The following is a 22,972-nucleotide window of genomic DNA, read 5'->3' on the forward strand; positions in this document are numbered from 1 at the left end:
CATGCTGCGTGGTGAATGCTCCGGATTCGGTGTTCCTGCCTATGGACCGACCATGTTTCAAATTCTAATGTCTTACTTCAATACGATTTCTCATTACCTCGGTGTGCGTATCAGTATCAGTAATATCTTCTCTAAGTCTAGTTTGGATGTTAGATCATTGATTTATCAGATAGTCATTCTACCGACTACCGTCTTACCAATAGTATTACTGTTGAAGTCCAATCCGAGTTGTGGACCTCACACCAGCAAATCGGGAATCAGGGAAAGAAGAGTCTATTTATTATTGTGGAATCCGTGAACAAAATGGGTGGCGTCTGTTATTAGCAAGGCAGCATTTTAAGGTGTCAGTGTAGCTCGAGGTAAAAGCTCTAGCTATCAAGTTGACGAAGGAATCAGGAAGAACGAAGCCGCAAGATTTTTGCAACAACGAAAAACCTACTAGGAAAGACTAAGAAGCTAGTACATTACCGTAGGTAGGAGCATGTTTAATGTTGACTTAGCATACTAGTAAACAAAAATCCACGATCTTAAAAATGTTCATTGAAGGTCAACCTTGATCTTTTTTTCCTGCGTATCCTAAAACTTATCATCTCTTATCATCTCTTATCATCCAGGAGTTCATCGCGGTCACGTGAGGCATTTCTCATCAAACTTACCATTTCCACGTGTGGCACTATTCTTCGTACCAAAGGGTGACATGAGCGCGTTTTCTTTTACTCTCACTTTCGGCTCTTGTCCTCGTCGAAAACCTCTTTGCCCTTGATTAATCTTCGCAGCCAGTTCTATGCTGGTAATCTTGTTACCTCTATTATGGCTGCTGACTTCGCTGTCGATTCCGTCCAATTTGAAAGGCAAAAATCGCAGTCAAAATATCCTACGTCGGTGGCGGGCGACTCTTCCACACCTTCTGCACTCTATTACACAGTCTCCAAGCTTTCTCGAACCTCTAAACAGCTTTTTGCAGGCTCTTTTCCCGCAGACGAGAATCCACAATATTCGACCCATTCCGGAGACATACAGGCTGTTGTGACTGACGGCGATGAAGTTCGGCGCCTGACGAACAAGAGACGAGCACAGGGTGATGCTCTTCTGTCATTCATTGATGGTTCCCTGGAGGGGTACGGTGGTAGAGGTGGAACTAAGTTTCATTCGCATGTTTTGAAGTCAAAAACAACCAGCCAGTACGTTCTTCTAAGTCCACTCATTGAGCTGTCTCTTGTTAAGAACTTCAGTAGCAAGACCCCGAAGTTCTCGTTGAAGCCGGCTATCTTTTCTCCAGCTTCCTCAAACGTTCCAATCGCAGGCAATCAGAATCATGATGATGATTGCAGCGAAAGTTCACAATCCTCTGATTCGGAAAACGAATATCATTCCTCCTCAAAGTTGCGGCGCTCAAGCTCTGCTTCCTTGATGTATGAAGATCGTGCTGAACCTCTGTCGGCAGTGCGCCCACAGACTTTCATGGATGCCCATTTAGCTCGTTTGGACCTCGACGCACCGAGTACCCAGATCTCCCCATTTGAGTCCTCCGATTCCAACTCTTCGGACTCGCGTCCATCTTCTCTCGGCGTACCTCAGCTACTTCTGGAAGCTCACACATATCCATCTCATCGTACTTCCTCTAACAACTGGACATCTGGACCGTCTCACGACGGTTACGATCTTTCGAGATCGAGCGCTATCGTTCGCTTGCCTGTTTCTTTTGGTCGTGACCTGTCTCGCAGGAGTGGCCAAGCTTCGCACCTTGAATTACTTGCCCCAGGAACTTCGATCCTTAATCCACGTCAACCATCACCATACACGTCGGGTTCGCTACCAGACACCGCACCAGCAGCTCATACGTCGAATATGTCGCTCTCTTTTGCTAGTGCTGGTACCGACATCGGAAATTCCATGCCTTCCGGAATACAAACTCGATTAGGATTTTCCGTTGACGGAATCGAAAGTTGGGTGGATACTTCTCCTCCGCCGTCAACGCAGTCACTGGAGATGCCGGCCATAGATCCACATACTTCCTCCCCACCTCCCCAGTGGGAACCCCCAACCACATTGAGTTCATCTATGGTGAATGCTTTGACAAATATGGCACCTCCTGGTGATGATCCTGTTCACAAACGGCATGGAATGGCATCTCCTCGATCTCCTACTGAGGACCTCTCCCTGACTTCTCCTGTAACGGCGCCTGCATATTCGTCTTCGTGCTCATCTCTTCCGCCTCCACCATGGGCCAATGGTCCTCCACAGCCTCCGCCATCGCCATCTCATTCGCCGGGCACTGCCAAGAAGCGGAAACGGACGACGGTCGAAACTCACCAGAATCAACGTGTCGCTCGAACGCGCTCTCCGACTGCCGCCCGTACTGTTCTCGAATCTGTTGTCGCAGACGGTACATCTGGTATGGATAACCTCACTACCTCGAGCAGACCTGTGATCATGTATCGTTTGAGGACCGCAGACATGGAAAATGGGATGATCAACGTGGTTTTGAAAGAGGATTATATGGCGAACTTCCTACAGAACAAGGCGTATCTGGTAGAAGAGAAAGTGAAGAAAAAGGAGAAGGACAGGGAGAGGAGGATGGGAAAGAAGGTGGAGGAAATTAAGGAAACATCATTGGACCCCGATAGGGGTCGAGGAACTGTTCGAGCGATATATACCAGTTTTGGATCCGTTGCTACAGCCACTCAACCTCCTTCGCTCCCCGCTTCCTCGGACACATCCCACGTCCCTGAACAAGAAACTCAACCATTGACCAAAGCTGAACTTCGTAAATCAACCAAAGCTGAGCTTCGTAGATTGGCCAATGCTCGGAAGGCAGAACTCAAGCAGGAAAAGCATCGACAAAAGATACGCGAACTGGAGGAGAAAGTTAAGGCAGCCGAAGAATACAAAAGGCAATTGGAACGACAAAGAGCAAGCGTTCGACCGACCAAAGTGCAGAGGCGCACGGGAAAGGTAGAAGAACGGGAGAAAGCAAAGAAGGAAAAGATTATGAAGGAACAAAGGACCCACGAAGCGGAAAAAACAGAAAGGTTGCAAAGAGAGCAGGAGATGCAGGAGCTGCTTGCATTGAAGGAGAGGCTGTTTGAGGCGAGGGCTCTTCGGAAGCATGGAGAAGAGGGCTCCGCGCTCAATCGTCTTGCGGATAATCCTACTCCAGCATCGGAAGTTATTACGACGCCTACCGAGACGGATGCTCTGGGGACTTCCGAGACCGTCAATGGGCATCCTTTCCATCGGCAATTACACACCTCCGCTTCCAATTTCACCCAACATGGAACATTGACACCGCAGTCGGCGATACCAAACCAATCAGTAGATACACAATATCGCAGCTGGGAACAGGAGCAATCAAGAGAGCAAGTGATTCATGGGGAGCGAATTGCCAAAGAGCAGGGAACGGCAACGGTACCAGGTGCTGATAGTAAACCAGCTCCAGCAACGTCCTGGAACCATACCGCTGTCACTCTACCGGGTCCAGCAGAGGATATTGTTCGTCAGGTGAATGATCTGTTCAAATTATTATACTTGTGACTACCACTGACAGGCTACGTTTTTTCGATTACTTGTGGTTTTTTTTTGATTTTCGATTTTACGGGAACTTCCTTTTGTTTTCACGCAGCAATTCGCGTTGCTCTCTGCTTTAGGAATGTATTCTGCCGATGCAACATGGGAAATCAAAGAGCTCGGAGGAGACGTAGAAAACATGTAGCACGTACAGTAATCTGATTGACTGCTTTGTCTTCAACGGTAGTTTTGTACCGGAGATACATCTCGGTATATTATCTCGACCTACTTGTATTTTAAACCCCACTATTATCAAGGGTCGTACGGAGCACATACATAGTGAAAATTTTTATCGGATGGTGACCATGTTTCGACCTCCTTCTCCTCTCCCCTCATGATCACCCAAATTCCACTTGTTATGAGTTTGTCCTGGACCTCAAGCTAGCAAGGCTCATATACAGAGCTCTCGGGGTATCCAAATAAGGCCCTTCAATGAATGCTTATAAGTAATAAAGCTTCTTGTATGTAATTCGCTTCATCACTAAATTGGGTGACTTCGACCTTTTTCTACGATTCTTCCTTCCATTCTCTACATTGTATTCAGCGTAGATTTAAAAACCACCAATCTAGCCTTGAAACAAGTGGTCGAAATAATCCGATGGAACTTTGGGATAAACAGGACTTCTCTTCCTTCTCTTCCCCCTTAGGACGTACCATTTCTCCAAAAGACGGTCAAGTTGATATCGTTACCGCCAATGTAGCTATACAGGGTGGAAAAAACGAGGGCTTCAATGGCTCAGTTTCGTCTGGCCTAAGTCTGGCAACGTTTACTGAACAAAAGTGTGTTTTTCTACATCCCCGAGTCACTCCACAAAACGCTAATGCACTTTGTGCGCTTAGTTCATCCAATATGGAGACGTCTGTAACGGAAAATTTGATCCTGGATTGCGTATCTCAACAAGGCGATGGAGAGGATATGAATTTCGGTCAGTGTATTATTGCTTTAACTTCTTTTTTCGTCGAAGAGTCATTCCAAAAATTTACACTCGCTCCAGTTCTTGTGCAGAGCTCTAACGCTTGTGAGGAAACTCGGGTCGTGAAATCCCCCGAACCAGTGCAATACAACTCCCCCAGCAGTACGGCAAATCCTGGGGCCCAATCTATGTCTTTGTCTCAGGCTTCTACACCTACGAAAATTCATCAGCCTCGGCCCCTCTATTTCACTTCGGACATGTTTCCTAGAACCTCTCTGTTATCTCCCTTTGTTCCTCCATTACCTTTGAAAACGAAGTCGGTGGACTCTCCATCCGCTGAAAATCCTTCATTTATCTCCAACACCGATTATCTGCCACCCTTCCGGAAGCAGAGATCTCTTCCAACCACGATCACTTCTGCGATGGACAAGGCGAAATCTTCCGGAACTAAATGTATACCAATGCCAAGAGTGGCTTCGTTCCCTGCATGCCAAGAATCTGTGGTCATAGGAAGGTCTAGAGCTGATAGCATTGTATCTGACCTTCGGTATGTCACTCCGCGCCTTGTTCCGTATATCCCCTCCATGCCCTGACCATCTTCTATCAGAAGCGCGTCAGGTGCTACAAGATTTCGAGTTGGCCGTAGAACGTTCGCCTCTGGTAGCACCACGTCTCCTACACAGAAAATCTCCGCGTCGTCGTTGTCAACCCCTCCGCCGAACATTAGTAGGTTACGTCAAATGTCGGTTCGGAACCTGACGTCTCAAATGCATCTTCAATACCACCCTTATCCGAAACCAAGACCGCATTTCCATCCACAGGCGTATTCATCTCAGCCTACTAGCGCTATATTTTGTTCAGAAATTCTCGAAATCAATGGAACCCTTCACGGTCGAAATACACCTAGAAATGATTTCGAGAGAATTGACCCCTCTGGGACGGACGTCCGAATCAATAATGTTCTCAATCATGGCCAGAGACCTTTGCATCCCCGGTATAGGTCGACTGCGACGAATTTGAATCAATACATCAGTGAAGACATGTTTGTTGAAGCGGCTACTAATCGGTGCAAACCTTGGAAAGCAATGGAAACTCGTTTTCCGGTTGAAGCCTCGAACTGTGATGCGTACGCTTCTGGGTTCGGACGGGATCGTCATTCTGTGGCTACAGCTCCGGCGACCATGAGTACATCCGTGTTCCCCTTGGAAAATTACACCACAGGCCCAGAGTTCTCCCAACACTTTTGTTTCCGAAATATACTAAGCTCTTGATTTACTTGTCTAGTTTGAAAGATACTATTTATTCAATTTGAATTTCAACAGTCTCGCGTCCTCCAGAGCTCGTCGCGACGATGTGACCTAGTCTCAAATTTCCAGACGCTCTTACGAGAGTTCGAGTAAGACACGCAGCAACCAGACTCACTGCAGGCTGCAGGGGACAGTTCAAAAACACTTGAAGTGAAGAATTTGAAAATAGTGTAGCAAAGCGAGAAAAAATGTGTCAGAAAGGACCGTGAACGAACTTGAATAGAACAATATGTACAATAAGATGGTTTCATCCGGCTAATGGCATCCTCAGAAGCGCCTTCATCTCGGTATACATCCCCTCCCATTTGACATCACCCCATGCCACTATATTCAGCTTCTTTAAATCCTCTATTATCTCATTGAGACTATCAAGCTTCCCTACGATGCCTTCCTTTTGAATTGCATAGTACCTGTTGAACGCTTCGGTTTTCTGCTCCTCTGATTTGAACTGAGCAACTCCTAGATAAATACCCTGCTGGGATGGTTCGATTGTTTCCATCTTCCAATTCAACGTCGTGCTCGCCGCCAGAATGTATGGTCGAGGTTTGAAGACGTGATTACGGCCAAGGGATATGGTCCAGATTTCATTCGCACTGTACTCTTGCTTATCGGAACGGACTGGTCCATATATGACTGTGCCATTGGGCAGTGCTCTAGGGAGCCTGCGACCAACTTTAATGTATAGGTCCAGAGGACCTACACAAGATGGTTAGCATCAATGTACGTTGATAGGATAGGAAGTAGAATATTTACTATCACGTTGTAAAATCTGGACCGACGTTGTATTTAAGGTGAGACTGGTATTTCCGGGGTTTAAAGGAGCAGCTAATACTCCGAAGAAGGACGAAACGAGGAGGAGCAAAGAGATCAAGCGCGACGTGAGCAACGGATAAGGGTCCATAACAGGGTTTTTTCGAATAGTAAGCAGGAATTGATGATGAGGTAGATGTAAATAGAGCGCTCTCTAAAAACCCATTCATGAGAAGACAATAGTTGAAACTCGATAGAGACGTACCAGATAGATTTGGCCAGCAAATCTACAAGCGGAGTAAATGTTGAATTTTAAGACTATACGTAGAAGATTAGCGGACTGAAAACGACGGACTCTGGTACGCACCAAATCAGCAGTGAGGGTTTGAAACTGGTTGAAATCTGAGTTTGATTTGCTGCTAGTTTCTAAGCTGTGCGGTAGGTTCCGACGGGTTTCGAGTTGAGGCCTTGAAGGGCCTTTCAATTTCGCCTATTCCTTCCTTCCCCTTTTCCAGCCTTTTCCTTCACCTTGGGCCCTGCCTATGCAAGCGGCAGTGCGCTCTACCTTTAACCCAGAGCCACTGGCAATCAATAAAGTCAAAGCTTGCCATCGGTATCACCAAGTCTCCTGATCTCTCCCACTTTTCGTATTCTGAAGAGATTAGTCTTGCTCACCGAGCCCCCCAAGCTTTGTTTCATGATCAACTTTCAAGGACAACGAGCGACTGGACGTTCACGTGAAATAAGGCGCTTATTTAATATTACTCTTCTTTCATCTCCACGGAGCCACGGAGCAACGGAGGCGGGAAGGATGGCAGCAAAGTCGATGCATTCGGCCGTGTGTGGGTCATGGGCATACCTATCTCATTCGAACCTTGAACCTGCGTTAGCTCTGGTTCGATTCCAGTTTCTAGACAACATTCAGATCTTTCATTGACTCTACTTTCTATTATTTTAGTCGTTGTGAGTGCGATGGGTATACCAGAAGACACCCCCATGAGGACATTTACATATTCCACCGGGTCTTCGGTTAACAATGCTCTCGTCGAGCTCGAGGGGCCCACAGTGCTCAACGAAGAAAAACCTCAGAGACGGAATCCTTATCCGTCTACACACTCTGCACCGATGGCCCAACATCATCCGGACATAGAGGAGATTTTATGCCGTTCTTATTTTTTTCCATTTCCTCTTCAGGGCGGTTCATCATCGTCTGATCTATCCTCCTCCTCCTACTCCTTCAACTTTTCCCATCCAGAGAGGATTTACCATACTGGTTCTGCTTTCACGTCTTCCAATCTCTCTCATGACACTCGCCCTACAACTTCTATTTCTTGGCAAGAGATCATAGAGAACAACCACCTTTCCAGACTTGCTCACCACAACTTCGCACAACCATTCAGAAACACTCACTCACACTCGCATTCCCGAGACCATCGAATCCTCTGAGACTATCCATTCAAAGACATGCCACGACCCATGGATGGTTCCATGATATGCGTAAAGAAACCCTTTTCAAAAGACAACGCTCGAGAAGCATCACACGATAGAGATGTGAATGGAGGGTATAGCACTGAAGAGGATTGAAGGTGTCTCAAGAGGAGATCGAGGGCATACAAATATGATCTACAATTATAGTTTTGCAACGTTGCCAGGTCACTTGTTAATCAGAAGTAATGAATTTGCTAGTATAGAGACAGAGAATATAGACTAGATCCTCTAGTAAATATGCTTGGTTTGATCAACTCCCGAGTGTCGTTTTTTGAGAAATGTTCAATGCGTCGACATAGAAAAAGAAAGAAAAGAAAACAAGGGCAAAGCTAGTTGTACGGTATACCAAATATGGAATCATAATGCTGACAAAGGTGCCGATTAGATTTTCCTTTTCGCCAACATGCTTCTTCTCAGTTTCTTCAACCCGGTCTCAAACTCAAACCTTGCTGCGTCAAAGTGGCTCTGAGGGGTTGTACATTGAACGTTGGACATCTCGTAGTTCAAGTCTGGTGCAAGGTATGTTAACTACGCAATTATCTTAGTACTTTCCATTGTAACAGATTGTAACTTCATAACAGAAATGGCAGTCGAAGATGCACCTTGCCTCAATTGCCTATTAGCACCAATCGATTTAAAGGACCAAAGCAAAGGGCCGACAAACCGGGAAAACTCGTGTGGAGTGAGCAGCAGTCGTGACCATCGCGGCGTCGCAAATAATGCCCGAATTTTCTCACCTGCTTCAACCCCGCCTCACCCCGAAACCGATAGCTGGCTTCCTAGCCTAGTCCTTCCACGTGGCGGTATTGTCCTTGCTCGCCGGCATAATGACCAGGCCATGCAAAAAGCCGCGACATGTTAAGCAGGATTCGAAAGGTGTGGCAGCAAGTTCATCTTGCCGCTGATAATTCCATCTGGGGCTCATATCATGCCGTCATGCAGTAATTGGTTCATAGCTATCGATGGTCCAGTAGTAGTGAGTACTAATTCATAATAGTTCGCTGTCTGTATACTCATTTATTTGCATGTAGATTAATAACGCCCCGGAATTGTTCTCCGAGTCGTTTTCAAAGAGATACCTTGTTATTTTGGTTTAAATATAGCTATGGTAATCGCTCATCCGACGCGAGATGGTGCACTGTTGAGGACCGCCTACTGTGCAGATGCAACAGGTGATCCAAGATGCAATCCCGAAAGGTAAATACAATAAAAAGAATTCCAAAAAAGTTCAACGATGACCTCGAGGGCTCTCATCGCGTCTCAAATAATCTCACACTCGGAGGTCCTCATTTGAATTTGATGAACCTCAAATTTCGAAATATCAATATTCAGGTGGCGTAGGTAGCTTACTAAGGTTGGTCCGTTCGCCTCCATCGTCCACGGACATCGAGCAGAATCTGACTAAGGGTTTCTAAGGGTCTCGAAAATCGCATAATTCTTGTATGCGTTCTGCTATATCCTCATCGATGACGTCTATAGTGGTAATATATAAAGCTTAGAGTTTGGACGTGGTCTTCACTATCCATCTGTCTCAATCAAGAAATTTCCTTCCGGATATGTCTGGAACTCGTGTACACACTATCAACGTCAATGGAGTGGAAATTTTCTATCGCGAAGCGGGAAAGGCAAATGCACCCGTTGTGCTGCTGCTTCACGGTTTCCCGTCCTCGTCCTTTCAGTATCGGAACTTGATCACTAAATTGGAAGGAAAGTACCGTGTTATTGTACGTCGCATTTCTATTATCCATGTAGGGGTTAACCTTTACACAACCAACCACAGGCGCCTGATCTTCCTGGTTTCGGTTTTACCAGTATGTAATTTGTCGAGCGAATCTTGATTGGGAGGTTGATTGTACCACGAACTTGTGATAAACAGAGGTTCCCGATGCTCTCAAGTACCTGTACACGTTTGACAACATTGCAAAAACGATTGAGGCATTTGTCGATGTCTTGAACTTGAAAAAATATGCTATATACATCTTCGATTACGGTGCACCGACGGGATTGAGGTACGACTTTTCTGATTTCAACCGCTGTCCTCTATATCAATTGCTAAATCATACACTTTTAGATTAGCTCTCTCCCGTCCTTCTGCTATAACAGCAATCATTTCACAGAATGGAAACGCTTTTGAAGTTGGCTTAGGCGAGTTTTGGAACGGCATTCGTAAATACTGGAATGATCCTACCCCGGATAACCGTAAATCTCTTGTGTGGCTAACCAAGTTCGAGGCAACGAAATTCCAGGTTTGATTCCATTTCGTTCATCTATACACCACTTTGTCACCCTAATCTGTTGAACAGTATGAAGCGGGAGAAGCCCATCCCGAAACCATCCCACCAGAGACCTATCATCTTGATCAAGCTTTGATGGATCGTCCAGGAAACGCAGACATACAGTTGGATCTGCAACTCGATTGTGCGTTGCATCACTGTGTACGTAGAAAATATACCTATTTACCTCCTTTTTTGTCAAGATCAAACAAATGTGGCGCTTTACCCTGCCTTCCACGATTATTTCCGCAACTATCAGCCTCCTTTGCTTGCCATTTGGGGAGCGAACGATGGCATTTTCATACCTGCAGGGGCCGAAGCATTCAAGACTGTTCTCCCTAATGCCCAGATACACTTTGTTGATGGAGGCCATTTTGCATTGGAAAACCACTTGGACGAGATTTCAGGCCATATTATCAGCTTCTTGGAGAGGATAGGATAGGATAGGATATGAATTATACTGGCGAGGTCCGATTCCCGAACAACCAGTTTACCATATACTGTACAATATTACATAATGTTGTACAATAATGGAACACACATATCTAATACAGGGGGGCGATTATGATCATTCATGTCCTGGTTATTGAGGGGAAAAGCGGAAAAAAACCCCTCCCATGGTATCATGAATTACACGGTCTTCCCTGCCTCAATATGCATGCAGTGTGTCACTCCAGCTGATATATTTCAACCTCATTGACCTGCAAGAGACCCCCAGCCCCCTCTAAAAATCCTCCCCAATACCCCGGAGCTTCAATCCTTCCTGCTCACTCGGTGAGTTTTTATAGCCAGCACTCCACTCCCGTGTAAATGCATCCCTATCATGATATGACCGGAATGTCATGACCAAGACCCCAAACCGGTATTCATCTCTCCTCACATCCCTGGGAATGACACTCCTTGGGACAGATTTTGCAATGAGCGCAATCTGATCACCCATGCCGGCTGTGGCATATTGCCCTCGAAACACCCCAATAGCCAACTTCAGCTCCTGCTTATCCCTTGCTGGGGCAGTTGGTGCAAAGGCGGGTGGTCGGGCAAGACGTGGCAGCGGCACCCCATACCCTTGATTCTGCTGATCATGCTGATAATTCCCACGAGTGTGAGAATCGTTCCGTCGATAGTCGTTGTGACCACTCCCTCGGTTGTCAGTGCTCCATTCATTACCCCTGCTGCCCATATCGTGTACTGACTCTGCACTGTTCCCACGCGGGAACTTCCCACTATGGCCTTCATCCGTCATTTCGTCCTCCCCCAACCTCTTTCTCTGTGCCCCATACCCCATGACTTCCCTTGCCCTTTCCGACATCCTCTCCACCTGTGCCTCCTCTTCTTGCCTCTTCTCTTGCGCCACCCTTTCCACCCTTTGCTCGAGGTCCCTGTTCTTGCCTTCCAGCTCTCGGTTCTGCCTCTCCAGGACCTCTATTCTCGCCATCAGATCCTTTACAACATCCTCCACCTTTGCCGTGTATGCCTCCGCTTTTTTCTTCTGCTCATTACACCTACTTTCCGTTTCCTGCCTCAGCCGTCCCTGGATCTCTTTTAAACTCTCCTTTGTAGCAGCAGTCACTCGCTGGATCTCGCCCTTCAACTCTGCACGCACTGCTCTGCCATCATCCCTTGCCTCCTTGCTGACAACCTTCACATCGTTCTTCACAATCCCCCGCAAGGCCCTCATCTCCCCCTGGATTCCACTGCATGTCCCAGCCATGTCCTCCTTTACTCCCTTCAGTGCTACCGCTAGCCTTCCGTCAATCTCGCTTCCAGTCAGCATCTTCAATGCAACCTTTTCCACATTCTGCACCCTGCTCTTGAGCAGCACCAGCTCCGGTCGTAGAACAAACTCCCCTGCTTTTTCACTGCCAGCCTGGCCCTTTTCTACTCTTGCCACTCGCTCCTCTAGCTTGCTGAGATCTTGACGCAGAGTTGATGTCTCATCCCGGAACGCATTCCGCATCTCCATCTGCCATCCCCCAACAGCGATAGCAGTTTTCTTCAGTTTGCTTGCCACCTGGACAACCTTCGAGACAGAACTCATGTCCAAATTGATACCGTACTCCTTCTCCACACGCGCTTCCATTGTCGCATTACCTAGTGAGTCCACAATAACGTCCGGCGCCTCCGACATAGGAGAGAGAAGCAAAGATGTTGCTAACGGTTCGTCCCCTGACTCATCGTGGTCCATTGTTGCTGCTGACAATGTTGAGGCAAGGGTCCTGGCTGCCGGAGAGGCGGTCGATCCACGTGTCCGCGGTTTTTGCTTCGCGTCCGATGGGCCCTTCTCCCCGCCAACTTCCGACTTTCGCACTGTTTTTGCCCTCGCTTTTGGCGCAGCCTGCCCCCCAGCCTTTTTCTTCGTCTTTTTCGGCGACTCCACCACAGTCCCAGCAGTGTCCGCGGACCCGTTGAAGCTCTCGCCGTCCCTTCTGCTATCTTCAACACTCGGGCCTGTGTCTTGTTCGTGACCACCGTCCTTCACCAAGCCTTCTCCCACTGTCTTCGTCCCAGGTGTAGCCCTCCTATCGTCAGTCTCCTCACTTCCAGCAAGACCCTGCCTGTCTTCTGAGCCTCGGTCCTCGCCAATAGTCCACTCCGTCTGCAAGGCACCGTTCGCAGGGCAGTCAAAGCCTTCGGTCGACAGCGCTCCTTGTTTTTGATTCATCGATGCGGAGAGGTCTTGCTTGTCCGTCTCTGGTGGCGACGACATGCTTGCTTTTTTTTGGTAGAGCTTTCGTTCGCACTCTTTTCGCTCGGTACGTGATAATGTTTCTTCAATTCTGCTCTACGTTACCCACTATCGAGGTCTTTCTTTTTTTTTTCTCCCCAGCGTTCAGCTGTTTAGCGTGGGAAAAAACAAGATGATGGTGGTCACAGAAGAAGGTCGCCTCTCATTAGAGTTTAAAATGAAGGCGTGAATGTACTTGAGGTCAGCAAGAACCGAGGGAAAATGTAAAAAACAATGCTAATCCGACGCTATCTCAAATCGAATATAATGAATCTAAGGATAGGATAGGATAGGGTATAAAATATATGAATGATACTGGCGAGCTCAATGGAATCTCCGCTTGTTGGTCAATTCTGTTGCTGATCTGAAGCGGGAAGCTGGAAACTTTGGATAGATGAATAGATTGAAGGTAACAAAACAAGAGGCTTCAATAAACTGGCTGCAATGAAATAACATACAAAGGGATTGTAAGATAACCGAAGATAACTATTGCTTTTCGGAATACAATTCGGCTTCGCAAGAAAATGGATGCTACATATGGGGTATATAATTCCATCCGGGTCTCTCGCTATATCGCTGGTAGTACCCAGAATGTTCAAAGGTTCGTTATATCTTAGCTAAGGGTGAGAGAGTCGGTTTGTGCGGATTTTTTGAAAACCTCTCGGTTATGGCGTTCCTGTATGGAGAACAGATTTTTGCCGAGTATTTTTCCTGCTAGACTCGCTCCTGCTCAAGATAGTTTGATTAAAGCGCCGAGAGACCCGACAACGCGATCCTGCTCTTTCACTCCCATTTGCTATAAAAGAGATACCTTAACTTTCCAATGGCCCACTGATTTGTACACAGGTTTCCTTTGATATGACATCTTCCCCATACTTTGCTCCAGTCAACAACTCGATTTCAACCTTCAAAGACAATATCTTTGAGGGAAAAGTGCTTTTCTGTACAGGCGGAGGCTCTGGGATATGCAAAGGCATGACTGAGTCCATCGTAGGCAATAATCTTCACTCTGTATGATAAGACTTTGCTAATCTCACTCATTAGATGCGACATGGCGCTAATGCTGTTATCATTGGCAGGAAGTATGTCGAGTCTTCCCTCCTCCGAGTCCAAGGTGAAGCCTGAGTAATTCTGTTATCCTTACCTCTAGGTTCGATCGTTTGACGGAGGCATCCAGAGAACTTTCAGAGATAACTGGAAGGATCTGCATTCCCATTCAGGCGGACGTAAGGCAGCCACAAACCCTTCAAGCAGCGGCTGAAAGGACTATGGAATACTTTGGGAGGATTGATTTCGTCATCTGTGGTAATGCAATGATTCTTAAGACGCTAACATGTCAGACTAAGTTCAACTTTCAACATACTAATAGGTGCAGCCGGGAATTTCATGTCCCCTATCTCTGGTCTCTCAGAAAATGCATTCAAGACTGTCATTGAGATCGATACTGTACGGAATATCTTGTTATGTAGTGAGTATTTGACACATCCACAACAGCTAGGAACATACAATACGGTGAAGGCTACCATACCTCATGTCCGAGCGACTAAAGGGGCATACGTCCATGTTAGCGCAACCCTCCACTATCGAGGTATGTGTCGTGAACTCCATTGAGAGGAGATGCCGGGGAGATACTAATACACGAACCGATAGGTACTCCATATCAAGTACACGTTTCCGCTGCCAAAGCTGGAGTCGATGCGATTTCAAATGTCGTTGCGGTAGAGGAAGGTCCTCATGGTGTTCGTTCAAACGTTCTCGCCCCGGGTTTTACCTCTGGTACGGAGGGAATGCGTGTGATGTCCGGTAACAAAACAAACAAGACTGAAGGCCTTTCCAATCCGCTCGGGCGCTTCACAGAAATTCATGATGTTGCAAACGCTGCTGTTTTTTTATTCAGCCCCGCAGCTTGTTACATTACTGGCCAGGTTATACCGGTCGACGGCGGCGCAGAACACCTGAGGGGCGACTTCTTCCCTTACCCTTCGTCCGTGATTGACCCGTCTAGTGTTACAAAATTACTCAAAGGAAAGATGTGAACCGGTGTAGACTGTATGTGCTGATTAGTAGACTGACTTTGACATGTACATAACTTGCAAAGCAAGGGCGCACCGTAGAGCTAAAGTGAACGATGCTATGTAATGATATTTTTCTCCTATCTAATTCGTGCTCAATCACGATCAATCATGACCTTTGCTTGATCCCAAGTCTTCATTCCTTTGTAGTCTTCCTTCCCGCTACCGAGACAATGTCGGCTCCAATCCTATTAGTCAATCAGAAATCAGACTTACGGCTCGATTGAGCGCCATCACGAGTTCCAAAGATCACCGCAATAACACTACCAGTACCTCTCCATGCCACAAGATTTTCAATCCAGCTCGCGCCATACGGTGCGAGGACTCAGGACAGGGTGCGTCACGAAGAAGTCAGCTCGACCTAAGGCCAAGGAGAATCAGATAAATTTAGTTTGGAGATATCTAGCACAGCACCACAGTATACCTGGAGAAAAGCATGCTACTCCGAGTCCCAAACTGTTTTGGGATGTGCATCAATCCCCTTGTCTTTGAAATAGTCGTGGCACTTACTGACGCACCACCGGGCCGATCTCATCACAACTTGATCTCTCGCTGCCATCGCCTCAACTCCGACGAATTATGCGTTTGCGCCTATTGAGGGGCAAGGAATTCGTGGAATATTCTGGACACCAGTCGCGCTTCAGCTTCACAATATAGGCTTTGTTCATGGAGACTTGCGCGACATGAATGTATTTGTTCGTTACCACCAGAATCAGTGGAATTGTCAGCTTATCGACTACGAGTGGGCTGGGAGAGAAGGAGAGATCGTTCACCCAATCAGGGTGTACTCAACCCCCAAGTTTCCGAGTGTTGTGCAGATTACCTCTGAGCATGACTGCAAAACTTTAGAAGAGTTTTTACATCGACGTACTGTTATCAAATGTTTTTGATATATGTATGTTTGTTGCTATCTATGTCTCTTGCATAATATGAATGGCTACCGCTCGTCAAGGTAAGAGTGCAAGGACTTCGTTTAAATTGTAGCTGACTGTTTTCTTGCCAAACCCAGCTAGTATCTTTGTTCTGACATCCAACAGCGCCCGAATGATATCTCCAAGCTCTTCCACTGCAGCCGGTATCGATCGGGTCTCGTACACATCCACTACAAGGCGTAGTTGAACAGCTTCGACCTCTGTCCATGCTTTCTTCAAGCCTTCTTGAGCAGTTGCAATCGTTTGTCTCACTGCATTCCAAGCGATATCGGCATGTTCTTCTCCTTGCAGTAATGCTTTCCACCTCTCGAGATCCTCTTGACGCTGTTCGAAATCGCTCTGAACCTCATACGCCAAGTGAATACGTATTTCTTCCTGCCATGATGTCCATTGGAGCGCAATCCACATTCTTGTTAGTTCGAGGGCATCGGTGACTTCATCCAATACCTCTGATATCTTGTTCAGCATCCTCTTTAGAGCCGCGTTCTTCACGGTACCCGGGTTCTGCAAAACTCTCTCCGCTTTATCCTTCAAATTCCAAAGAGCTCGCAGACCCTTCGCCAATTGTATCTCTTCTTCTTTCACTTGATCCGCGTACTCTTCAACCTTGCTACAAAACGCTCGCAGCCCGTCCTCCGTCTCTCTATATGTAGACATCGTAGCAAGAGCCACTCCCCCCTCATTCAAAACACAATGCAAATTCGAATCATGCATAATATCTTCTGTGTTTCGAAGGAGAGACTGAAGGTCGCAGTAAACTAATCGCAGGATTTCGATACTCTTCATGATGCTGGAATGGATGTCACGAAGTCGTTCCTTGGGCGAGGCGAACCCATTCTCGAATTTCACCTTTATGATTGCGACTCTGTCCGTGGCTTTGCTGAGCTCTGGAAGTAAGTTGTTCAGGGTCCCCACTAGATGCTCTTTTTCGGCGTCGGCGGTGGCTATGACTTGCACTTGGGTGGCGGATGTTACTAGCGCCCTCTTTCTCATCTTCGCTATAGTTATGTATCTACGAAAAACGCACGTCAAACGAAATATATTTGGACAAGAACTGCCAAACGCACGTATAAACCGGTCAAAATAATGAGAGTGACTGTGCGTGTATACAAGGGTGAAAAGACTGGATTGCTTTTGGAACTGCGCTTGAATGGTCATAAAAGAGAATACGAGCCACTCGCTTTTTATGAACACTCAAAGGAGACAACGCTTCAAGAACAGTAGTGCATTCTAGTGCATTCCTCCCCTGTTGGGACGCGGTAGCTTGGTTACATCGAAAACCGGTCAAACCCCACATAGTTTTCGATTAACCAAGAGGTTAGGATTAAATTTGACCTCCTTGGACCCGTATGACTTTGTACATACAATGAACGCGTTTTATTTCTAATTTCAGAGGGGGGGGTTTTATGGCCGTTTTTGTCGAGTTCGCATCGAGTAACTGCGACGCGTTATGTAACGCACAGACCAAGCACGTGCACCTCGTGTCAAACGCGCTATAAAGAGCTCGCGATCAACGAAACACATCTTTGTTTTCCACTCTCATCTTCAAACTCCCAAGCAGGCTCCTCGCTCAACCACTTCTCCACATCACTTTTTCCCTCCAACTCTTACTTCAACTATCTTAACAATGTCTGGCCGTGGTAAAGGAGGAAAAGTAAGCTTCAGGCCACCATTCATTATCGTCCTTAGTTCTAATTAATCTTTTCATTCTTAGGGTCTAGGAAAGGGCGGTGCTAAGCGTCATCGTAAGATTCTTCGTGACAACATCCAGGGTACGCGACCATCGCCTCGACTACTTTGCCTTTTTTTGAGTTGCCTCTCACAGGTATTACCAAACCCGCTATTCGCCGTCTTGCTCGTCGTGGAGGTGTAAAGCGTATTTCTGGTCTCATCTACGAAGAAACCCGTGGTGTATTAAAGATCTTCCTTGAGAATGTCATTCGTGACTCTGTAACGTATACTGAACATGCTAAACGGTGCGTTACTATTTCCCTGCCGTTGATGTCACAAAGCTGATCTCGCCTTTTTGTTTAGTAAAACTGTTACCGCTCTTGACGTTGTTTATGCCTTGAAGCGGTCTGGCAGGACGTTGTATGGCTTTGGAGCATAGTCGGGTTGCTTTGTGAGGCTCACCAATCTTCGTCGTCATTTACTTCCTAATGTCTGAATGAAGAAGTGTCTGCTCGTTCTCTATAATCTGTATTCATTCGATTTGTATCCTTCAATGTACTATACCACAGAATGACATTTTTGTCATCATTGTTCTATTTTGTGTCCTTCGTTGGTGTGTTTGTTTATATATAATTAGTCTTCACGAGTATCAACTAAGATTCCATATCGTTTATGTCATTGTGGATGCTTAACGAACCATGAATAATGCACAATACTGATAGTGGAGGCTGAGATCTGAGAGCCCGGGTAGATTTGCTAATCCTTGTACATGTTGATGTTTTACACACGCAGTGTAATGTGTTATTTATTAGCCGTGAGCCGCCTCGGAAAAGGTTTCTCACGTGTTTTGTCTTGGATGTAAGTGCGATAACCAGCTTTGACATTACCACAAATGCATGTTTCGAAAATTTCTGCCCTGACTGGGCGCTGATGTTGGTCTTCATCATCCTCCCAATTTCTCCCAGTCATCTCGATCTTCTGCCTTCAACCTCTCAGGTAACTCCTTAACCACTTCTGATTCGCTAAATGTCACAAGAGCTCTTAAATCCGACACTGGAATCAACACCTTCCTTTACCCTTCCACTCTTATACCTGCTTTTTGCAATTGGCTTGAGCTTTCGCTCCCGACTCCTCCGAGCTAGCTTTTCGGCCATCATACTTGCAATCGCCTATCGCACGGTCTTTTATACGAGCACCAGCGAGGCTCCTATGAACTACCTCTACGCCACATGCTCCTTCTCCCTCTTTTTCAGCGCCCTCGACTTACTGGCTATAACAGATGCACATGCAGAGTTTCGTCGTAAAGGTCAAGTCGAATCTGCATCATCCATGACTTTTTTCTCGCGATTCATGTGGTGTTGGAAATTGATATTGACTCCGAGAGGAATCGGGTGGACTCATGAGCCAACAAACGTCATTCCTCCGCGTCCTAAATCCCAATCTCGAATCTCCTTCATCATTTCTCAGCTCCCCTCTACCATCATACTCATCTTTGTCGCCGATGCCTCAAATCTCTTATTGCGAAGTCACCCAGGATTCCTTCCCGGCGGCCCATCAATTGCGGACGTGGGTCCTTTCATGCGGTTTTTCAACGTGTTCTTGTTCGGCACCTCGAGCTTTTATGCTCTTCAGCTGCAGTACAAGCTTCTCAGCATTGTGGTGACCGCAGTCGGATTATCCCACCCAGAAAATTGGCCGAATCTAATGGGTTTTTGGAGTGACGCGTACACGATTCGTCGACTGTGGGGACGTACATGGCATCAAATTATGCGACGATGGGTATCCAGTGCTGGGAATCTGGTGGCCCAAAGACTGCTTCGTCTTACCCCGGGAACCAATCTGTCGGCGTATACGAAGCTGTTCATTGCGTTCTTGATATCTGGGATCATACATCAAATGGGTGATTACTCTCTTCAACACAGAAACTTCTGGGCAGGCGGGAGTTTGACCTTCTTCCTGTTACAAGCTGCTGCTATTATGGTTGAAGATGGAGGGATAGCGCTTGGGAAGAAGGCTGGTATCCAGGACGGGAAGTGGATTCGACTACTCGGATATGTGTGGACTGCGAGCTGGTTCGCACTCTGCCTTCCAATATGGATTGATCCGTACTTCCACGACGGTATGGCTAGCGGCAAGCTTTTCAGTCCAATTGGTGGGTTATGGAAGGGCGATTGGACAGGTTCTTCCATAAAGATATCCCTTCCGCTGAATTACTAGATGGAAAAATTTCCTTCGGAGCATGACTATTTCGTTCTGTGGTCGATGACTTGTAGATGCCCGCATAGCTTGCTTGGATATTCATATGATATTTGCTGTATGAGACCCTTCCACTCCAAACATTTAAATATTGAGTGCACACAAAGAAACACCGATACACAATTGGTTATTCTCTAGAACTATTGAATACACGCAGAAACAAAATATACAGAAGTGACCACCGAATTTCCACGCCGATAAAGACAGCATATCCCAGCTGGAAGATGCAGCGAATCACAAAAATCCCATCTCAATAAAATCACAAGTAGGTCGATGAAGTGCATAGACGGCTATCGGACGAACGTCACCCACTTAAGAAGTGCAAGTGGCTTCGTTGTCGGGGCAGTGAGGAATCTCAGTCTCCCTGGGAGCACCTAGAAATCGGGTTAATTGTATTGAGTGGTAAGGTGAAAGGTGTGTAGAAAACTCACGGTCGGAGGTGAGACTCGGGAAGGGCGAAGGGCACGCTTGTTGAACATCAGCGAAACTCTTCGTCGCCGGGAAACTGCAAAACTTGTCAGATCAAGGCGTCAATCTCATAGTCATTCCGGACTTACGTCGCGGGGACGCCCAAAGAAGGAACGGGAGTCGGAACAACAGCGGAGCAGTCAATCAAGTCAGCACGGTTGTGTCCAATGATAGCCATTTTGGCCATAGCAGCCTGGAACCTCGATGCCATCAAGGATTCTTCGTCTGTTGCAGTTGCAGAAGGATACAAGAGATCAGTGTGCTATATTGATTGCTTATCTTTTCCACATACTGATCATGCTTTGCCAGAAGCAGGCTGTCCGGTTGTCACGAGCGAGCTCAAAGTCGGATTGAAGTCGCAGCTCTCCAACGTTTACACCGACAGTGAGGGGAAGAGGGGAGGACACTTCACCAGTGTTGTCTGTACCAAGTCCAATTCAGAGTTCTTGAAGGAGTTCGAAAAGCATTTGTACATACTAGGAGTTCCCGGGAATCCGACACCAGTCAAGAGGGTTTCAAGGAAGAACTGTGTGTCAAAGGTGAATGGAGTCTGATAATAGATGTCAATTTAGAACTTCGGTCAATAATGAGGATGAGTCTGCTTACCGAGTCGAAAGGCGCAGCATCCAGAGTGGGGTCGACATGGTCTGCTCGGGCGACTGAAAAGTAAAATGGGTGAGAGATCTGTGAGTTATCGGTGATTCATGAAGAATGACCTGTGTGCTGCATAACAAATCATAATATTAGATGGACCGAGTCAGTTCAAAGTAATTGCTGGACATACCGATACGAGCAGAGAGACGATGTCTTCAGAGGTCAAGTTTGCCTGTTACGGAGGAAGAATTAGTAATGAGTAAGGTGGTAGTAAATAATAAACGGCGTACCGCATCAGCGAAACGAGCCAAGATTGAGTCGACCGAGTCTTGGGGTTCAGGGATCAAACCGTCAACTGCAGGTGCAGTGGCATTGGGTCGGCCGGCCAAAAACTCCAGCTGAGGTGCACCCTTGAGAAAGTGAAGGGTATCAGCTAAAGTAAAATCTGTTTGAGGGAGATCACATACAGGGCAAAGGCCGACAGCGACGGCAGCACCGAACTGGATCATATCTCCAGCAGTGATAGTCGGGAATTTTCCTGAAGCAAGGAATGGAGCAAGGTCGTTGACACTGTCGGAAATACCAAGGTTGGCAGCGAAGTTGGGTTCGACGTCCGGGAAAATCAACATAGAGCCGTCAGCACCTCCTCCACTAAGTGAAATATTTTTAGTACAAATGTGATAGGAAAGATTGTAAGTCAGCTTACGCCGCAGGTCCAAGAGATTGGGAGATAGCGATAGCATCGTCTGAGATACATCATATTAGTACAAAACAACAAAGACAAAGATGTCGCTATAACGTACGGAAGCTCAGACGGAGCACCTCATGGGCTGAAACCAATGAAAGTTAGCGCTTCAGTCAAGATTGCATGCGCTTTTAACACTTGCCAGTTTCGCCACACTGGTTCTCGAATAGAGTTGCGGTAAGATCTTGGGCAAGCTTGGAACGTTCATCAATATACACAATATATCGGATATGATTGGACCGAACTCACTGGAATAAAATCGCAGCAAACGCTGTCGGGCACAACAGTGCCGTCAGAACAAACCGCATTTTGAGAAGCGGGGGCAGCTCTAACGGTGGATAGAGCGAGGGCGACAAGGGGTACAATACTCGAAAATGCCATTGTAGATGTATCGAAGTTCGATCGAGAAAGCAGGTGAATCTGAAGGGAAGCGGATGAGCTTGGAGTTTTCTGTCGTTCTCTGATCAGTATTTATACACTCTGGATGGCCGTGCGAGTAGATGAGAGGATAATTTCCTCGAAAAGAGTGCAGAGACAAAGATAGATTTTGCTCTCTAGCCAGTTGTTCGCTTGCATACCCCAGCATCCTAAACGTGACCGGAAGACCGGAAGGTCGACTGGTGAACCTCCGGTACCATCCAACCGACAAGAAGCATCCACGGTTATTTGGAGGAGAAGTTGAAAGGATACGGTTTGTATCCAGAATGTTGGATGGCATCGTGCGCATCAGTAATGAAACAGGATGAATTGTGAGAGCGCAATCACAGTAGCGAAATTCGGTGAGAATTCAACAACATGGTTCTTGTGGGTTATCTCTTTTGATAATTATTGCATGCAAAGAGATCCTACCCTCGTAGCAAACGTTTTCAACTTGAAGCAACAATGTGTTTTGCTGTTGAGGCACCCATCAAAATTCCCTTCTGCAGAAAATAGAATCAAGCTGTGCAGTGTCTGTTCCGAAACACGATAATAGTCTAAGTTCAAATTCTTTCACAGCCGAATCAGTGTACGAGTTGCAATACGGGCTTTGCAATTGGGTGAATCAATGATGTATTCCACACCAATTTCGCGGTACAGAACCACTTTGATAAACCTAGTTGTACTTACCTGCGGGAGAACACTGACTTTAGAGGCAAGGCGACGATCATGTCGGTATATACTATAATGATAACATCCGGATCGCTTTCCACACTGGGAGACCTAGTTTCGG

At 46.6% G+C, this 22,972-nt stretch overlaps 10 protein-coding genes across 10 annotated transcripts; 7 read left to right on the forward strand and 3 right to left on the reverse strand.

Moving 5' to 3' along the window:
* Positions 1 to 810: 810 nt before the first annotated feature.
* C8R40DRAFT_1070298 (uncharacterized protein) lies at positions 811 to 3,712 on the forward strand (the record flags this gene model as incomplete). Its single annotated transcript, XM_046226212.1, has 2 exons — positions 811 to 3,501; positions 3,623 to 3,712. The coding sequence occupies 2 exons, from the start codon at positions 811 to 813 to the stop codon at positions 3,710 to 3,712; spliced, it is 2,781 nt and encodes a 926-aa protein (XP_046085237.1).
* Positions 3,713 to 3,890: 178 nt separating this feature from the next.
* C8R40DRAFT_327238 (uncharacterized protein) lies at positions 3,891 to 6,006 on the forward strand. Its single transcript, XM_046234714.1, has 5 exons — positions 3,891 to 4,013; positions 4,112 to 4,347; positions 4,408 to 4,493; positions 4,563 to 5,028; positions 5,089 to 6,006. Exons 2-5 carry the CDS (start codon positions 4,166 to 4,168, stop codon positions 5,750 to 5,752), a joined length of 1,398 nt encoding a protein of 465 aa, XP_046085238.1. The 5' UTR covers positions 3,891 to 4,013; positions 4,112 to 4,165; the 3' UTR covers positions 5,753 to 6,006.
* Positions 6,007 to 6,023: 17 nt separating this feature from the next.
* C8R40DRAFT_1109467 (uncharacterized protein) lies at positions 6,024 to 6,562 on the reverse strand. Its single transcript, XM_046228303.1, has 2 exons — positions 6,252 to 6,562; positions 6,024 to 6,200 (listed from the first exon to the last, which is right to left on the reverse strand). The coding sequence occupies exons 1-2, from the start codon at positions 6,285 to 6,287 to the stop codon at positions 6,036 to 6,038; spliced, it is 201 nt and encodes a 66-aa protein (XP_046085239.1). The 5' UTR covers positions 6,288 to 6,562; the 3' UTR covers positions 6,024 to 6,035.
* Positions 6,563 to 7,534: 972 nt separating this feature from the next.
* Positions 7,535 to 7,984, forward strand: C8R40DRAFT_1171639 (uncharacterized protein; the record flags this gene model as incomplete). The annotated part of the gene is made up of 1 exon (XM_046231735.1): positions 7,535 to 7,984. The coding sequence occupies one exon, from the start codon at positions 7,535 to 7,537 to the stop codon at positions 7,982 to 7,984; it is 450 nt and encodes a 149-aa protein (XP_046085240.1).
* A 1,281-nt stretch (positions 7,985 to 9,265) lies between these two features.
* C8R40DRAFT_327587 (alpha/beta hydrolase-like protein) lies at positions 9,266 to 10,314 on the forward strand. The gene is made up of 5 exons (XM_046234715.1): positions 9,266 to 9,380; positions 9,443 to 9,750; positions 9,807 to 9,837; positions 9,903 to 10,035; positions 10,098 to 10,314. The coding sequence occupies exons 2-5, from the start codon at positions 9,583 to 9,585 to the stop codon at positions 10,276 to 10,278; spliced, it is 513 nt and encodes a 170-aa protein (XP_046085241.1). The 5' UTR covers positions 9,266 to 9,380; positions 9,443 to 9,582; the 3' UTR covers positions 10,279 to 10,314.
* Positions 10,315 to 13,882: 3,568 nt separating this feature from the next.
* C8R40DRAFT_1171642 (uncharacterized protein) lies at positions 13,883 to 15,060 on the forward strand (the record flags this gene model as incomplete). Its single annotated transcript, XM_046231736.1, has 6 exons — positions 13,883 to 14,014; positions 14,069 to 14,106; positions 14,175 to 14,329; positions 14,394 to 14,470; positions 14,519 to 14,612; positions 14,675 to 15,060. The coding sequence occupies 6 exons, from the start codon at positions 13,883 to 13,885 to the stop codon at positions 15,058 to 15,060; spliced, it is 882 nt and encodes a 293-aa protein (XP_046085242.1).
* A 983-nt stretch (positions 15,061 to 16,043) lies between these two features.
* On the reverse strand, positions 16,044 to 17,021 carry C8R40DRAFT_1171643 (uncharacterized protein; the record flags this gene model as incomplete). Its single annotated transcript, XM_046231737.1, has 1 exon — positions 16,044 to 17,021. The coding sequence occupies one exon, from the start codon at positions 17,019 to 17,021 to the stop codon at positions 16,044 to 16,046; it is 978 nt and encodes a 325-aa protein (XP_046085243.1).
* A 634-nt stretch (positions 17,022 to 17,655) lies between these two features.
* On the forward strand, positions 17,656 to 18,138 carry C8R40DRAFT_1171644 (histone-fold-containing protein; the record flags this gene model as incomplete). Its single annotated transcript, XM_046231738.1, has 4 exons — positions 17,656 to 17,682; positions 17,743 to 17,800; positions 17,854 to 18,004; positions 18,063 to 18,138. 4 exons carry the CDS (start codon positions 17,656 to 17,658, stop codon positions 18,136 to 18,138), a joined length of 312 nt encoding a protein of 103 aa, XP_046085244.1.
* A 587-nt stretch (positions 18,139 to 18,725) lies between these two features.
* On the forward strand, positions 18,726 to 19,916 carry C8R40DRAFT_1070305 (membrane bound O-acyl transferase family-domain-containing protein; the record flags this gene model as incomplete). Its single annotated transcript, XM_046226213.1, has 1 exon — positions 18,726 to 19,916. The coding sequence occupies one exon, from the start codon at positions 18,726 to 18,728 to the stop codon at positions 19,914 to 19,916; it is 1,191 nt and encodes a 396-aa protein (XP_046085245.1).
* Positions 19,917 to 20,267: 351 nt separating this feature from the next.
* Positions 20,268 to 22,143, reverse strand: C8R40DRAFT_1171646 (manganese peroxidase; the record flags this gene model as incomplete). Its single annotated transcript, XM_046231739.1, has 14 exons — positions 20,268 to 20,329; positions 20,387 to 20,460; positions 20,513 to 20,648; positions 20,716 to 20,844; positions 20,901 to 20,973; positions 21,030 to 21,082; positions 21,140 to 21,146; positions 21,208 to 21,249; positions 21,308 to 21,427; positions 21,485 to 21,668; positions 21,724 to 21,763; positions 21,821 to 21,847; positions 21,899 to 21,956; positions 22,012 to 22,143. The coding sequence occupies 14 exons, from the start codon at positions 22,141 to 22,143 to the stop codon at positions 20,268 to 20,270; spliced, it is 1,137 nt and encodes a 378-aa protein (XP_046085246.1).
* Between the last annotated feature and the right edge of the window lie 829 nt (positions 22,144 to 22,972).

Source organism: Lentinula edodes (genome assembly GCF_021015755.1).
Source record: "Lentinula edodes strain Le(Bin) 0899 ss11 chromosome Unknown C8R40scaffold_22, whole genome shotgun sequence".
NCBI lineage: Eukaryota > Fungi > Basidiomycota > Agaricomycetes > Agaricales > Omphalotaceae > Lentinula > Lentinula edodes.

Bases quoted from the DNA above. Each gene is read 5' to 3' on its own strand.
- C8R40DRAFT_327238 (XM_046234714.1), top strand. From the start codon at position 4,166: ATGGAACTTTGGGATAAACAGGACTTCTCTTCCTTCTCTTCCCCCTTA. The intron at 4,348-4,407 runs GTGTGTTTTTCT...TTGTGCGCTTAG, and splicing joins GCAACGTTTACTGAACAAAA to TTCATCCAATATGGAGACGT. The intron at 4,494-4,562 runs GTCAGTGTATTA...CACTCGCTCCAG, and splicing joins TGGAGAGGATATGAATTTCG to TTCTTGTGCAGAGCTCTAAC.
- C8R40DRAFT_1109467 (XM_046228303.1), bottom strand. From the start codon at position 6,287: ATGGAAACAATCGAACCATCCCAGCAGGGTATTTAT. The intron at 6,201-6,251 runs CTAGGAGTTGCT...GAAGCGTTCAAC, and splicing joins CATCCCAGCAGGGTATTTAT to AGGTACTATGCAATTCAAAA.
- C8R40DRAFT_327587 (XM_046234715.1), top strand. From the start codon at position 9,583: ATGTCTGGAACTCGTGTACACACTATCAACGTCAATGGAGTGGAAATT. The intron at 9,751-9,806 runs GTACGTCGCATT...AACCAACCACAG, and splicing joins AAGGAAAGTACCGTGTTATT to GCGCCTGATCTTCCTGGTTT. The intron at 10,036-10,097 runs GTACGACTTTTC...ATACACTTTTAG, and splicing joins GGTGCACCGACGGGATTGAG to ATTAGCTCTCTCCCGTCCTT.